This window comes from Bos javanicus, chromosome 18, assembly GCF_032452875.1.
Source record: "Bos javanicus breed banteng chromosome 18, ARS-OSU_banteng_1.0, whole genome shotgun sequence".
Classification (NCBI taxonomy): Eukaryota; Metazoa; Chordata; class Mammalia; order Artiodactyla; family Bovidae; genus Bos; species Bos javanicus.
In genome coordinates, this window is record NC_083885.1 from 60,966,330 (window position 1) to 60,980,622 (window position 14,293).

Consider the following 14,293-nt stretch of genomic DNA (forward strand, 5'->3'; position numbering starts at 1 on the left):
AAGTGCTTTTAAATTAAGGAGTGTATGTTGTCCTTTCGGACAGAATGCTTTGCACACTGAATAGACTACACTGTAGTGTAAACACAACTTTTACATGCCCTGGAAAACTAAAACTTGTGTGACTCTTTATTACCGTGTTCTCTGTATTGTGGCCATCTAAAGCCAAACTAGCATATCTCGAGATACGCCTGTATTAGCCCTTCACTTTGAGTCATATCATTTATTTATTTAATTATATTTAAATTTATTTATTTTTAATTGGAGGATAATTGCTTTACAATATTATGTTGGCTTCTACCATACATCGCCATGAATCAGCCAGAGGTACAGGTATGTCCCCTCCCTCCGCGGCCTCCTCTCCCACCTCCCACCCCATCCACCCCTCTAGGTTGTCACAGAGCACTGGGTCTGAGCTCCCTGGGTCATAGAGCAACTTCCCATTAGCGATCTGCTTTATACATGGTAATGGAAATGTTTCAATGCTCCTCTCTCAATTCGTCCCACCCTCTCCTTCCCCCACTGTGCCCACAAGTCTGCGTCTCTGTTGCTGCCCTACAAGTATGTTCATCAGAACCATCTTTCGAGATTCCATACTTATGTGTTAATATATGATATTTGTTCTCTTTCTGACTTATTTCACTCTGTATTAAAGGCTCTAAGTTCATCGACCTCATTAGAACTGAGTCAAATGCACTCCCTTTTATGGCTGTGGGTCATATCATTTAATTGGTATAAAAAGGGGACCATATTTCTGCACTGGAGAATTGTCAACATGTTGGTTTTGGTTGATTGTGTTTTCGGTTGAAATGTGAATCCATCCCTTATATTCATGATGAGCTGTAGTTCATCTAGAGGCTTGAGGACTTTCTGATTCAGCTTTTCATCAGGACTGTGTTCCGGGTGGTGTTCTGTGTTGCCTGTTACAGCACATGGGATAGCACAGGATATCTGGTTGTCCCCCAGCAGTAAGGGAAGAACAGCAATCAGGTGATGTCAGCCTCTTCCATCAAAGTTTCACCTAACAGAATCAGTCACATTCAGATCAGATCAGATCAGTCACTCAGCCTTGTCTGACTCTTTGCGACCCCATGAATCACAGCATGCCAGGCCTCCCTGACCATCACCAACTCCCAGAGTTCACTGAGACTCACGTCCATCTGTCCTAAATCTGATTTCATTAGAACTTGCAAGACAGTGAAAGTGAAAGTGAAGTCGCTCAGTTGTGTCCAACTCTTTGTGACCCCATGGACTGTAGCCTATCAGGCTCCTCTGTCCATGGGCTTTTCCAGGAAAGAATGCTGGAGTGGATTGCCATTTCCTTCTCCAGGGGATCTTCCCAACCCAGGAATTGAACCCGGTCTCCCCCATTGCAGGCAGACGCTTTACCGTCTGAGCCATGAGGGAAGCCCTGCAAGACAGTGACTTTGTCTAATTTTATTCATCCTCCTCCATCTAGTTTTAAATTCATTTAATAACTTTGCTACTCAATATCTTGATCTCCAACTCTCCTTCACTCTACTTCAGTTGCTCATTCCCACAAACAGTCCTCCACTTCATTATTACCAACATCTTCAATGTCTATAATCTCAAGCATTCTGTTCTGCAGCAACACCTTTTTATTTTGACTTTCCAGTTTCTAGTCCCATCTTTTAATTCCACAAAACTGTAACCATTTATCAGTCAACTGCTACTTCCCATCCCCTTCACCCACCTTTGGCAATGCAGGAGGTTTTGTTTTCAGTTAAGAGCTTTTCCTCATCAACTCTACTGTGTAACTCTAAGGGTCTGTGACAGCAAAGTAAAGTGCTTATTACAGTGTGATTCTATATCTCAGGGAAGCTGGAGGAAAAGATGAAAATGACCTATTATCTTTCTCACTGTAAAATAACTCACTTTATCTGTTACTATGCTCTTTTTCTTAAAATCTACTTTGTCTGATATTAATATGGCTATGCTAGCTTTCTATGTTACTCTTTGCACAGTGTATCTGTTCCTTTCCTTCTACTTCCAACCTATCTCTTTTCTCATGTTTAAACTGCAGCTCTTTTTTCTAAAGAAAAATCTGAGTTGCCTTATAACAGGAACGAGAATTGGTAATTATAAATCCTCCCACAAAGCAAAGCCCAGGCTGAGATGACTTCTCTGATTAAATTCTATCAAACATATAAAGAAAAAATAATATGAACACTTTATAAGCTCTGTCAGAAAAAGAGGGAGCATGAGAACATGTTTAAATTCATGAATAGTTGAATAAAGCTGATTAGATTTTCAATTTTTTTAAGTGAAATTGTTAAAGTTCATTTTTTAATCATTTTTTCTTTTCTTTTCTTTTTTTTTTTTTTGCCACATTGCACAGTTATTAGAATCTTAGTTTCCTGACCAGGGATTGAACCCTGGCCAAGGCAGTGAAAGCACTGAGTCCTGACTCCTGGACCTCCAGGGAATACCCTAAGTGTAACACTTTGTCTTTTTTTTTAATATGTGTTTTTTTTACATGGACCATTTTTAAAGTCTTTATTGCTTCCGTTTTATGTTTTGGTTTTTTGATTTGAGGCATGTGGGATCTTAGTTCCCCAACCAGGGATTGAACAAGCACCCCCTGCATAGGAAGGCAAAGTCTTAACCACTGGACCGCCAGGAAAGCCCCCTAAAGTGCAACTCTTGTCACAATATGGGCTTCCCTGATAGCTCAGTTGGTAAAGAATCTGCCTGAAATGCGGGAGACCCCAGTTTGATTCCTGGCTCAGGAAGATCTGCTGGAGAAGGGATAGGCTACTCACTCTAATATCTTGGGCTTCTCTGGTGGCTCAGCTGGTAAAGAATCCACCTGCAATGTGGGAGACCTGGGTTCGATCCCTGGGTTGGGAAGATTCCCTGGAGAAGGGAAAGGCTACCCACTCCAGTATCCTGGTCTGGAGAGTTCCATGGACTGTATAGTCCATGGGGTCACAAAGAGTCAGAAACAACTGAGCGACTTTGACTTTCTTGTCACAATATGTGGCTACCTGTGTTTCCTTCCACGTGACAGTCTATGTGTTTTCACTGGAAACAGGCACAAGGAGGCAGTGCTCATGTTCAAGTTAATATTTTATTCCTTTCTCTGGTTCTGGTTACATTTTTGTATATTTTGCATGAAAATTCACTTTTCTGGATGTGTATTATGCTTTTCAGTGTTAACTTCAGCATTTAAATCATTAAAGTCACTTTGTCCACTGGCAATGATGCATCTACCTTCATGCTCCATAGAGACTCACAGTGTCCCTTGAACCAGCAGATCCTCCAGTGCATGGAGGGATTCCACACAGCATCTCTTTCCTGTGGTTAAGACGATTCATCACTAGAGATGTTTCTGTTAAGTCTTGGAAGTGGAGGCTGGTGACTATGGCCCATTGTTCTCCCCCAGGCTGTGTCGGATCCCATATCCAAAGTATATGGCAAATCCTAGGAGGGAGATGAGACAGTGAGAAGGGAAAGTAGGTGCTCTCCTTATTTACAAATGCCCAGTAGGCTTCCTTTCATGGTGTCTGACACAGTTCGGGGAGAGGAAGTAGAAAGAATATTGGGCTGCATCACTCAAGAAACCTCTTTATCCCAGACAACCACTTACCAATTGCCATCCAGATGCCAAATTGGGCCCAGGTCTGAGTGGTCATCTGAATCATTAAGTAAACATTCACTAAGGTGCTCACCAGGAAGACGGCAGGCAAAGCAGGGACCTGTGAGCAAAGTCAGTTCATTCCTGAACACACCCCAGATGTCTGAAAGGGAGACCCTACCCCTTGTGGGCAGGAAAACTCCAGTTCTACTCAGACTGTGTACTCAGTGCTTAGTGAGACTGAGTTTGTAAAGCACTGAGTGTGGATCAGGGGACAGTCCATTGGTTTCAGCAAATCCCCTCATTGCCTGTCCAGCAAAGGATGTTTAGACCTAAAGCACACAGACCTTCACTCAAGGTGGACACTTTGGGCCCATAAGGTCACCTACCCTGAATGTAGGTTCAAGAGGAGAGGGGCTCTGAGGCTGCCTCCAGATGATGACCGTGACCCCAATGGTGAGCAGCAGCAGTAGCATAGCCACTACTGTGAGCCCGGGGTCTCCAGAGAACACCTGACTGGACCACTGGTACAGGATCAGGCTCAGGACTATCAGCAGGAGAACTGCAAGGGTCAAGGTGGAGGAGAACAGGCTGGACCCAGAAGACAAAGATGTCAGGACCTCGGGTCACACCCCTCCCCAGGCTGTCCACATCAGGAGGGGCCATAATATTGCCAAGACTCCTCAACTGACAAAATACACACTCCAGTACCATCCTGTCAATTTCAGAATATGACCAAAGAGAAACCCCACTGCTCACCAACCAGGGAGGCACATCCATAGACAATCTGGCCAGATTTCTGGGTGGGGATGGTGCTGGGAGGGAACCACAGACTCTTTAGAATGTTTGAGGTTCCTGCTTCAGGTTCAGATTCCAAAGGACCTCCTTCAACTTCAGGCTCCACCTTAGTTTCCTCCTCTGTTTTCTCCTTCTTGCTTCCATTCTGGGCTGGTTGATACCTGAATTAGAAATACTAAGGCAATATTAGTAACAGCCCCTATTGCTGATCCAACATTAACCAGTCTAATGCCTCTCTTTCCCCAATCAATGGTAGCAGGACATTTAGGAGGCAGCAGGAAGGTAGAAGATGATTCCCTCCCCATCAACCCTCACAAGTCGAAAAGCACCGCCCCCCCCCCCACCAAGTCAAGGTGTCATGGGATCTCACCTGAGGACAAGGACAGAAAATGTCACCAGGGAGTAAGCGAGCAGGGACCGAAGTGACATGAGGTCCACCAGGTCAGTGAAGTCGAAGAGTAACGCCATGACCGCTGGGATGAGGGAGCAAAGACGGTGGGGGGAGAGTTAGAAACCACTGGAAATACGCAAGTTAAGAAGTATGATTTTAAAAGGGTGAGTTTTGTTTATTCACCTGCAAGAGTTCCAGGAACCAAGACAGCCATGATTGGGGTTCCTCTGCGGGCAATGGTGCGGACAATGATGCGGGCATCGGTGTGGACATCGGTGGGGGCAGGGATCCAGGCAAGTCCCCGGAAAAGAAGCCCATCCTCTGCCATTGCATAGGTCAACTGAGACATGATAAACATGATACTCAGAAGGCTGGAAGGGAAAATGGGAATGTGTGAGAAGGCGCAGAAGCAGGAGAGACCGGGGCTTTTGCTCCCTGGTCTACCTGGGGCAAGATGTCTTTCTCTTTCATCTCTCAGTCCCAGGGGCTGGGCATACCTGAGCATCTGACAGTAGATGAAGAGAAAACCATGACACTGACCTGTATAAAAGAATGCAGAGGGTGCCAACAGCCACGACGTATTTGGCAGACTCCCACCCAACATAGACGAAAGCCTGCGGCAAGGGGCTCTCGAGCTGAATCAGGTAGTAGGGCACCATGAGGGTGAGGGCCGCCGAGACACCAAAACACACCAAAAAGCAGATGAAGAAGGAGATCACGACAGCCAAGGGCATGGACCACTGAGGATTTCTGGCTTTTCTCCCTTCAGGATGGGAAGAGGTATTGGGTCACTGGGGTTTCACTGGGGTGAAATCACAAAACCCACTTTACTCTTCAAGCTTCAAAAGTAGCCTAACCTTCTACCTGCCCCTGTGCCCAAGGGCACCCTGTTCTGTTCCCAAACCATGATGGGACACAAGATATGCATGTTACCTGCATTGACAATGTGAGCAAAACCAACAAATGCGTAGAAACATGTAGCTGCTCCCTGGAGAATTCCATCAAAGCCAAAAGGCACAAACCCTCCAGAACCCAGAAGGCCCAAGCTATGGTGAGAGGAGGAAAGAGGAGGAACATGGATGAGGTGTGTTCGGCCATCTCTACTGGGCTCCTCCCTTAGTACCACAGGTCCTGGGCTCCAGGAACCCCCAAGCTTGGACAATCACTCCAGGTCTCAGTCCCCACCATGTTCCCAACTCTGCACACCACACACACATGCATTAATACAACCAAGGGTACCCTCCTAACCTATCGGCATCCCCAGATCCAGCTGCAGCCAATGTGTAGTCCTGTTTCGTGAGCTTCCAGTTGTGCAGATCTCCCTTAATGAAGCCAGAGAGGATGATGAAGCTGAGGACCAAAATGTTCAAGCCTGTGAACACTTTGTTAATCACGGTTGACTCATAAACTCTCAGAGCCAGGAGTCCTGTGAGAAAAATGGAAAATGAGACAACAAAATAACTAAATCCAGCACTCCCCTAGCAATCCATTGGTTAAGACTCTGAGCTTCCACTACAGGGAGCAGAGGTTCAATCCCTGGTCTGGGAGTTCCCCATGCATTGCAGTGAGGCTAGAGAAATAAATAACCAAATCCATAGAGACAGAAAGCAGATGAGTGGTTGCCCAGGGCTGGTGGTTGGTGGTTGGTGGTTGTGGACAGATGGACAGTGACTGCTCAGTGGGTACAGGGTTTCCTTTTGCTGTAATGGAAACGTTTGGTACTGGATGGGGGTGGTGGTTACACAGCACTGGGAATGTACTAAGTGCCACTGAATTGGACACCTGCTGATGGATATTTTCTTACTGTGACCATCATCTCACAATATCCATGTTTATCAAATCATCTTAAACTTTTACAATGCTGTTTGTCAGCTGTTGTTGTGGTTCAGTCGCTCAGTCATGTCTGATTCTCTGCAACCCCATGGACTGCAGCACGCCAGGCTCCCTTGTCCTTCACTATCTCCCACAGTTTGCTCAAACTCATGTCCATTGAGTCGGTGATGCCATCCAACCATCTCATCCTCTGTCGTCCCCTTCCCTTCCTGCCTTCAGTCTTTCTCAACATCAGGGTCTTTTCCAATGAGTCAGTTCTTCTCATCAGGTGGCCAAAGTATTGGAGCTTCTATTTCGGCATCAGCTCTTCCAATAAATATTCAGGACTGATTTCCTTTAGGATTGACTGGTTGGATCTCCTTGCGGTCCAAGTGATTCTTGAGTCTTCTCCAGCACCACAAGCAAAAGCATCAATTCTTTGGTACTCAGCCTTCTTTATGGTCCAACTCTCTCATCTGTACATGACTACTAGAAAAACCACAGCTTTGACTATATGGACCTTTATCGGCAGTGATGCTTCTGCTTTTAATATGCTGTCTAGGTTTGTCATAGCTCTTCTTCCAAGGAGCAAGTCCCTTTTAATTTCATGGCTGCAGTCACCATCCACAGTGATTTGGTAGCCCAAGAAAATAAAGTCTCTCACTGTTTCCAATTTTTCCCCATCTATTTGCCATGAAGTGAATTATATCTCAATAAAGCTAGGAAAAATAATAAAATGGTTAAATTTATGTGGATTTCCTCTCAGTTAAAAAAAAATCTTTGATCTCAGTATAGAGGAAGAAACTTGTTGGTCTAGGTAAGTGATTCCCAGATGGGATGATTTTGTGCCCCAAGGGATATTGGCACTGTCTGGAGACATTCCAATTGTCACAATCTGGGGGCTGGGTGTCACTGGTATCTAGCACATAAAGATCACAGATGCTGCTCAACATCCAACAATGATTTTTTGGAGGGTACCCCTCTTGGCATGTGGGATCTTAGTTCCCTGACTGGGGATTGAACCCAAACCTTCAGCAGTGAAATCACAGTGTCCTAACCATTGGACCACCAGGGAATTCACCCAACAATGATTTTTTTATAAAGCAGAAATGCATAGGACAGCACCCCACACCAAAGAATGATCCAACCTAAATTACCAATAGTCCAAGGGTAGGAAAAAATGTCTTGCCTTCCTTTCTCTCTTATTCCAAACCCTTTTTCCCAGTCCAAATTCCCCACCCTTCTGCCACCCCAAGCCTTCCCCATGCCAGCTCCCCCTCCATACCCTGTTCTTCCCTTTCTGTCTCTGGTCCCTTCTCACCTGTGAGCAGCAGCACCAGGCCCAGGGCAAGAAAGTCTGGAAATGAGGCCAGGAAGTAGGGCATTTGCAGAGAGAAAGTTCCCTCTAATGCCTCAGAGATGTGGTTCCCAATCAGGCTGTCAAAGGTGGAGCTCCAGGCCCGGGCTATACAAGCAATGGCTGCAGCAACAGAAGAAGGAAAGTTTACAAGCAGACAGAAACTGAACCCCTATTATGCACGTGTGAGATATTTGGGGCAGGAGGTGAGTAAAAAAACACCTGATCTCAAAGAGCTTCTCATGGGGTGGACAGGGGAGACCCAGGTGATTCACAAAAAGGCCAACTACTTAATATGCTAGGAGACAGAAGTGATGGAAAACAAAGAAACACAGGTAAATGGGACTAGGAGGGACTAGATCAGAGTTGAATTTTTAAGTTGAGGTGTAAGGGAAAATCCAGGAAGGCAACAGCTCAGCAAAGACTTCACTGTGGTCAGGTGATGAGCCTAGGGACGTGCCTCCCTCTCACCTGCTCCCTACAGTTCCCTTTCCTCTGGTTTCTCGGTCCATCACTTAAGGAAAGCAGGACAGACCTGCGTGCAATGAGGTTGTGCAGTTTTCCTGCCACCATTACCCCTCTCCCAACCCTGCCCCGAAGGTGGATAACAGAGTTCTGAGGAATGAGTGAAGCCCCCACTCATCTCTCCAACTTTCTCCATCTTAAGGCCCACTTCTCCCCTCTCCCCATCATCTCACCAATAATGAAATACAGTAAGAGGTTCCAGCCAGGGATGAAGGCGTACAGTTGTCCCATTGTGACATAGCTGACATAATACCTAGAAATAGGTACTTTTACTCTGGCTGCCAACTCGACATAGCAGAGCCCAGACAACACGGTAGTCAGGCCGGCCACCAATAAGGAAAGGATGATTGCTGGTCCAGCTACGTATTTGGCCACTCCCCCAATCAGGATGTATATGCCAGCTCCCAACATGTTGGCCAAACCTATCACCACCAGGTCCACGGTGTTCGGAGGAGGGGACTCAGAACTCTCAGGTTCCTCCCTGAACTGTGGCTTCCTGCGGACCAGCTTCTGACCAAACTGGTGAAGATACTGACCCAGCATTGTAGACATAGTTGAGAAGGCTACGATCTGCTGAGAAAGCAAGACACGAAGTCATCAATGATGTCCATCTGCCCTTGACCCTGGAAGCTCAGTTCCACAGAGGAATGGAGGGATGGGGAGCAGGTGGTAAAAGGACACACTGGGCAAGTTCTCTCTGTGGGAACTTTGGTTTCTTCAAATAAAGAAGATTTTTAATGTTTCAAGATTACTCGAAGATTTGCTTGAAGAGAAGTGAGGGCGACGAGAATATGTCTTCCCAAATGTGCCACTTTGGCTCAAGGATTTTTTATGAGCTAAGGTAATTAAGACCCAAAAGGCTTGGAAAAAGCTTCCTGTCACTCCCTTGTCTGTGTGTATTAGTTCCTCAGTCACGTCTTTGCAACCCTTCTGACTCTTCTGTCCGTGGGGTTCTCCAGGCAAGGATACTGGAGTGGGTTGCCATGCCCTCCTCCAGGGGATTGTCCCGACCCAGATCTCCTGCATTGTGGGCAGATTCTTTACCATCTGCGCCACCCTTAAGCCACTCACCAATATACAAATATTGTATGGTTCCATTTCTATGATGTATCGAGAGGAGTCAAAGCCATAGAGACAGAAAGTCGAATGGTGGTTTGCCAGGGGCTGGGGTTAAGGGGGAAATGGGAGGTATTGTTGAATGGGGCACAGTTTCCATTTTACAACATACAAAAGAGCTCTTCAGATTGGCTGGACAGCAATGTAAATATACTTAACATTACTGAACTGTACACTTAAAAATGATGTAGGTGGGAATTCCCTGGCAGTCCAGTGGCTCGGAGTGAGACTTTCACTGCCATGGACCTGTATTTGATCCCTGGTGGAGGAACTAAGATTCCCCCACCCACAGATCCCCAAGGGGGAATTGTGAACCATGTGGGTGTTGGGGCTGAATTTTTCAAAAAACGGTTATGATGGTAAATATTATGTTGTGTATATTTTACTACCTTTTTGCTGTTGTTGTTGCCAATGATAAATATTAGAGACGAGCTTCAAATTGTTGCTGGGTGTAACAAACCCTAAGGTGATTTAATATAAATCAACATAACATTAACTTGAGCAAACTCAGGTGATGGTGAAGGACAGGGAAGCCTGGTGTGCTACAGTCCACAGGGTCGTGAAGAGACGGACATGACTGAGTGACTGAACAACAACCTACCATCATCCCCTACAGACACCAACATGCAAGTCCTTTACAGTTCCCTCATATCAGCAGATGAGGATAGATTCAAAAGGTGGACGGTATACAAGAGACCAAAATTGGTGGCCCACATATTATAGGCCCTGTATAAGGACAATCTTCACTATTGTTTGAGCACAAGTACCACCATCCCCCACAAAAAAAGAGTGATAAATAGCGTGCCTGCCAATGTAGGAGACGCTGGTTTGATCCCTGGGTTGGGAAGATCCCCTGGAGGAGGAAATGGCAATCTACTCCAGTATTCTTACCTGGAGAATCCCATGGACAGAGGAGCCTGGCAGGCTATAGTCCATAGGGTCGCATAGAGTCAGACAAGCTGAAGTGACTTAGTACACACACAAGAACCTCCAGGCACTGATCTAACCTTCCCTCCCATTGCCCCCAAACACCCCACCGATTCTCACATAAAACACAAGAGCTTCCAGATCCTGTTTTCATCTCCACGGAAAACGGGTCTCTCCACCCTCAGTCAGGAGCCAGGCTGACCCCTCTGCACTCTGAGGTTGCAGAGGTCTCTTTGGGAGGACGTGAACTCAGCACCCCAGTCTCCCACAGAAGAGGGTGACCCAAGACTTACTGGATCCTTGGAGCAGAGCCTGGAGCACTGGGTCAGTCAGGGAGGCTGAGGGTAAGCCGTGTGGGGCTGGAGCTGAGACATCTCCAAAAACCGAAGCAGGGAGTCCTGAGCACAGAAGACAGTCCTCAGCCCTGGGTTGGTGGGGTGGAGATGGGGCTGGGCGGGCGGGGAGCATCTGCTGTGCTGCTATCAGCCCTGACTCCTCTGTGGTTACCCTCGGGGGAGGTTCTGAGAGGGTTTTGTTTTTTTTTTAAGTAGTTAAGATGATTTTTTGTTAATTAATTAGATTACTGATTGGTTGTGCTTGGTCTTTGTGGCTGCGCGCAGGCTTTGTCTAGTCACAGCGAGTGGGGGCTACTCTGCGGCGGTGCAGGAGCTTCTCACAGCTGCGACTTCTCCTGTTGTGGAGCACAGGCTCTGGGCGGGCGGGCTGCACTAGCTGTGCCTTGTGGCCTCAGTAGTCCCGGCTCTAGAGAACGGGCTCAGGAATTGCAGGGCACAGGTTTAGTTGCTCCACACCATGTTCAATCTTCCTTGATCAGGGATCAAACCTGAGTCCCCTGCAGTGACAAGCAGATTCTCTACCACCAGGGAAGGCCCTGAGATGTTTTCTTTGTTGTAGTAAAGTACACACAACAAAATTTACCGTTTAATTCATGTTAAGTGTCCATTTCAATCATGTTTTGTGTGTGTGTGCTGAGTCACTTGAGTCACGTCCGACTCTTTGCAGCTCCGCCAGGCTGCTCTCTGTGGGAGTCTCCAGGCAAGAATACTGGAGTGGGTTGCCATTTCCTCCTCCTGGGGATCTTCCCAACCCAGGGATTGAATCCAGGTCTCCTACATCTCCTGCATGGGCCCCCGGGTTCTTTACTAGTGCCACTTGGAAAGCCCCTCAGTCATGTTAGGTATATTCATATTTTGTGCAACCAAATTCCAGAACATTTTCATCTGTCAATGCTGAATCTCTATTTCTATTAAACAACAATTCCTTCTTTTTCCTTTTCCGGTTCCTGGCAAGCATCATTCTACTTTTGGTCTCTATGAATCTGATGACTCTAGAGCCTTCACTTAAATGGAATCACACAATAGTTCTCAAGTGTAGTCACGCTTATTTTACTGAGTATGATATCGACAAGGTGCATCCCTCATGTGTTAGAATTCCCTTCCTTTCTAGTACTGTATAGTACTCTGTTATTGGTACATATCTGGTCAGTGGGCACTTGGGTTGCTTTCATGTTTTAATTATTGTGAAAAATGCTGCTGTGACCATGGGTATACTCTCAGTTCTTTTTGGTATATCCTCAGAGGTAGAATTGCTAGATCATAAGGTTTTAAGATTTTTATCTGCTTGTGATGGAGAAGACGTTCACATATTGAGGTATGGGGAAGTCATTTTCCTTATACATGATTCATCTTGAACTGTGCATGAACTAAAACAGCCTGTTTAACTCTCACAGCTCATCTGCTTTAACCATTGAGGTAAAGAGCATCTGTTTTGAAGATAAGAATGAGTAACTCCCTTTGCATGGTGTCCAAGTTAACACTCCCTCCAAGATAAGGTTCCCTTCCCGGATACCAGGGCCCTGCTGTCTCACTGTCTACATACTAAGTCTGTCTCTTTTGAAACCTTGAAGAAGTACACCCTGTCATGTGTGATGTATGTTCTCTGTTGGATGAGACATAAGACTGTGCTGGAAACCATGCTTCAGTGGGACACTTCTGAGAATTCCCTGGCAGTACTCTGTGTTCTCACTGCAGTGGGCATGGGTTCGATCCCTGGTTTGAGAACTAAGGACCCTGCACACTCCCCTCCTCCCACATGCCATGCAGCTGGGCCAAAAAAAAAAAAAAAAAACCACAGCAGTTCTTCAGAGTTATTTAAGTGATTGCCTCCCAGGCTATAGTGCTCAGCTTGGCTCAAATAAAACTCTTTTATTCCTGTTAGATTGTTTATTGATTCTTTCCATGGACACTTGAACTCATTTGATCATAAAGGACCATGAGACATGTGGGCTGTAAGACTTGGGACCCGACTTACAACCCTGCTCCCTCCCAGTCCTCTTGCTCGATACCCACTGTCTGCACATGACCTGAGACACTCCAGTGCGGGGGAACACACAAGCCCAGCTGGACCCCAACCAGGAGAAGGGGAGCTTAACGACTCTGATGTTAATTCAAGCAACGCAAACATGGAACCAGCATCGCGCCTGCACCCAGCCTTGCACAAAGGATGGAAAAGGGTAAAAAGGGTGTGACTTGGACTGCTTCTTCAGGGAGCTCTGTTTGCTGGGAGAGCTGAGCACAGAGACAGAGAAGGAAAATGATGCAAGAGATCAGGAGCTCTGCTCCTCTTGGAAGGAAAACCCGAGAGTGAGAGGGGAATGTTGCAGTTTTGGAGGATGCTAGTGAAGTGGTGACTAGATTCTGACCTGAGTCAAGTGACCCACATGCTAGAACACTGGGCACAAACCAGCAAAGTGAAATGAAAGTCGCTCAGTCGTGTCTGACTCTTTGTGACCCCATGGACTATACATTCCGTGGGATTCTCCAGGCCAGAATACTGGAGTGGGTAGCCTTTTCTTTCTCCAAGGGATCTTCTCAAGCCAGGGATCAAACCCAGGTCTCCCTCATTGCAGGTGGATTCTTAACCAGCTGAGACACAAGGGAAACCCAAGAATACTGGAGTGGGTAGCCTATCCCTTCTCCAACTGATCTTCTTGAGTCAGGAATTGAATTGGGGTCTCCTGCATTGCAGGAGGATTCTTTACCAACTGAGCTATCAGGGAGTAAAAGGAGACATAAATGCATACTTGATTGACTCTCACATTAACTTTTTTTAACATTGAAGTGTAGTTGATTTATAATATTGCAAATTAAACAAAACAAAAACCCAAACAGCCACACAAGATGAAATGGCTTAACCTATTCCAGAAAGTTTTAGTTGGTCGAGTGAAGACTCATTTGAAACCCCAAAGTTGGTAGGAAAAGTGTAGTGTTAGTTGCTCAGTCATGTCCAACTCTTTGTGACCTCATGGACTGTAACCCACCAGGCTCCTCTGTCCATGGGATTCTCCAGGCAGGATTACTGGAGTGGGTTGCTGTTTTGTTCTCCAGGGGATCCTCCCAACTCAGTGTTTGCACCAGGGTCTCCTGCATTGCAGGCGGAGTCTTTTCCATCTGAGCCACTTCTGTGTTTCTTTTTGGCTGGGAAGGGTCTTTGTGCTGCGGGGGCTTTCTCCATTTGCAGTGATGGGGGAGGGGGCTGCTCTCTAGCCACGGTGCTCAGGCTTCTCTTGTTGGGGAGCACGGACTCTAGGGTCACAGGCTTCAGCTGTGGCACAGGGGCTGTAGAGCACAGGCTCAGTAGTCAGGGGGATTACTTTAAAAGAAGACATTGGAGATGCAATGGATGCAGAAAGAAGTCTTCTCAGAGCCTCTCTTCTCAGACTTGAAGCAGAAAGTTCTGGTAAGTACAGCTG

The 14,293-nt window shown here is 46.4% G+C and overlaps 1 protein-coding gene across 1 annotated transcript; it reads right to left on the reverse strand.

Moving 5' to 3' along the window:
- Positions 1-5,330: 5,330 nt before the first annotated feature.
- LOC133229468 (cationic amino acid transporter 3-like) lies at positions 5,331-9,030 on the reverse strand. The gene is made up of 3 exons (XM_061385836.1): positions 8,752-9,030; positions 7,918-8,125; positions 5,331-6,210 (listed from the first exon to the last, which is right to left on the reverse strand). The coding sequence occupies exons 1-3, from the start codon at positions 9,028-9,030 to the stop codon at positions 6,005-6,007; spliced, it is 693 nt and encodes a 230-aa protein (XP_061241820.1). The 3' UTR covers positions 5,331-6,004.
- Between the last annotated feature and the right edge of the window lie 5,263 nt (positions 9,031-14,293).

Excerpts from the sequence above, each read along its gene's own strand:
- LOC133229468 (XM_061385836.1), bottom strand. The coding sequence starts at position 9,030 with ATGTCTACAATGCTGGGTCAGTATCTTCACCAGTTTGGTCAGAAGCTG. Across the intron at positions 8,126-8,751 it reads ATGTCGAGTTGGCAGCCAGA|GGGTTCAGTTTCTGTCTGCT; the intron begins GTAAAAGTACCT and ends CGTGCATAATAG. Across the intron at positions 6,211-7,917 it reads CCTGGTGCTGCTGCTCACAG|GACTCCTGGCTCTGAGAGTT; the intron begins GTGAGAAGGGAC and ends TTTTTCTCACAG.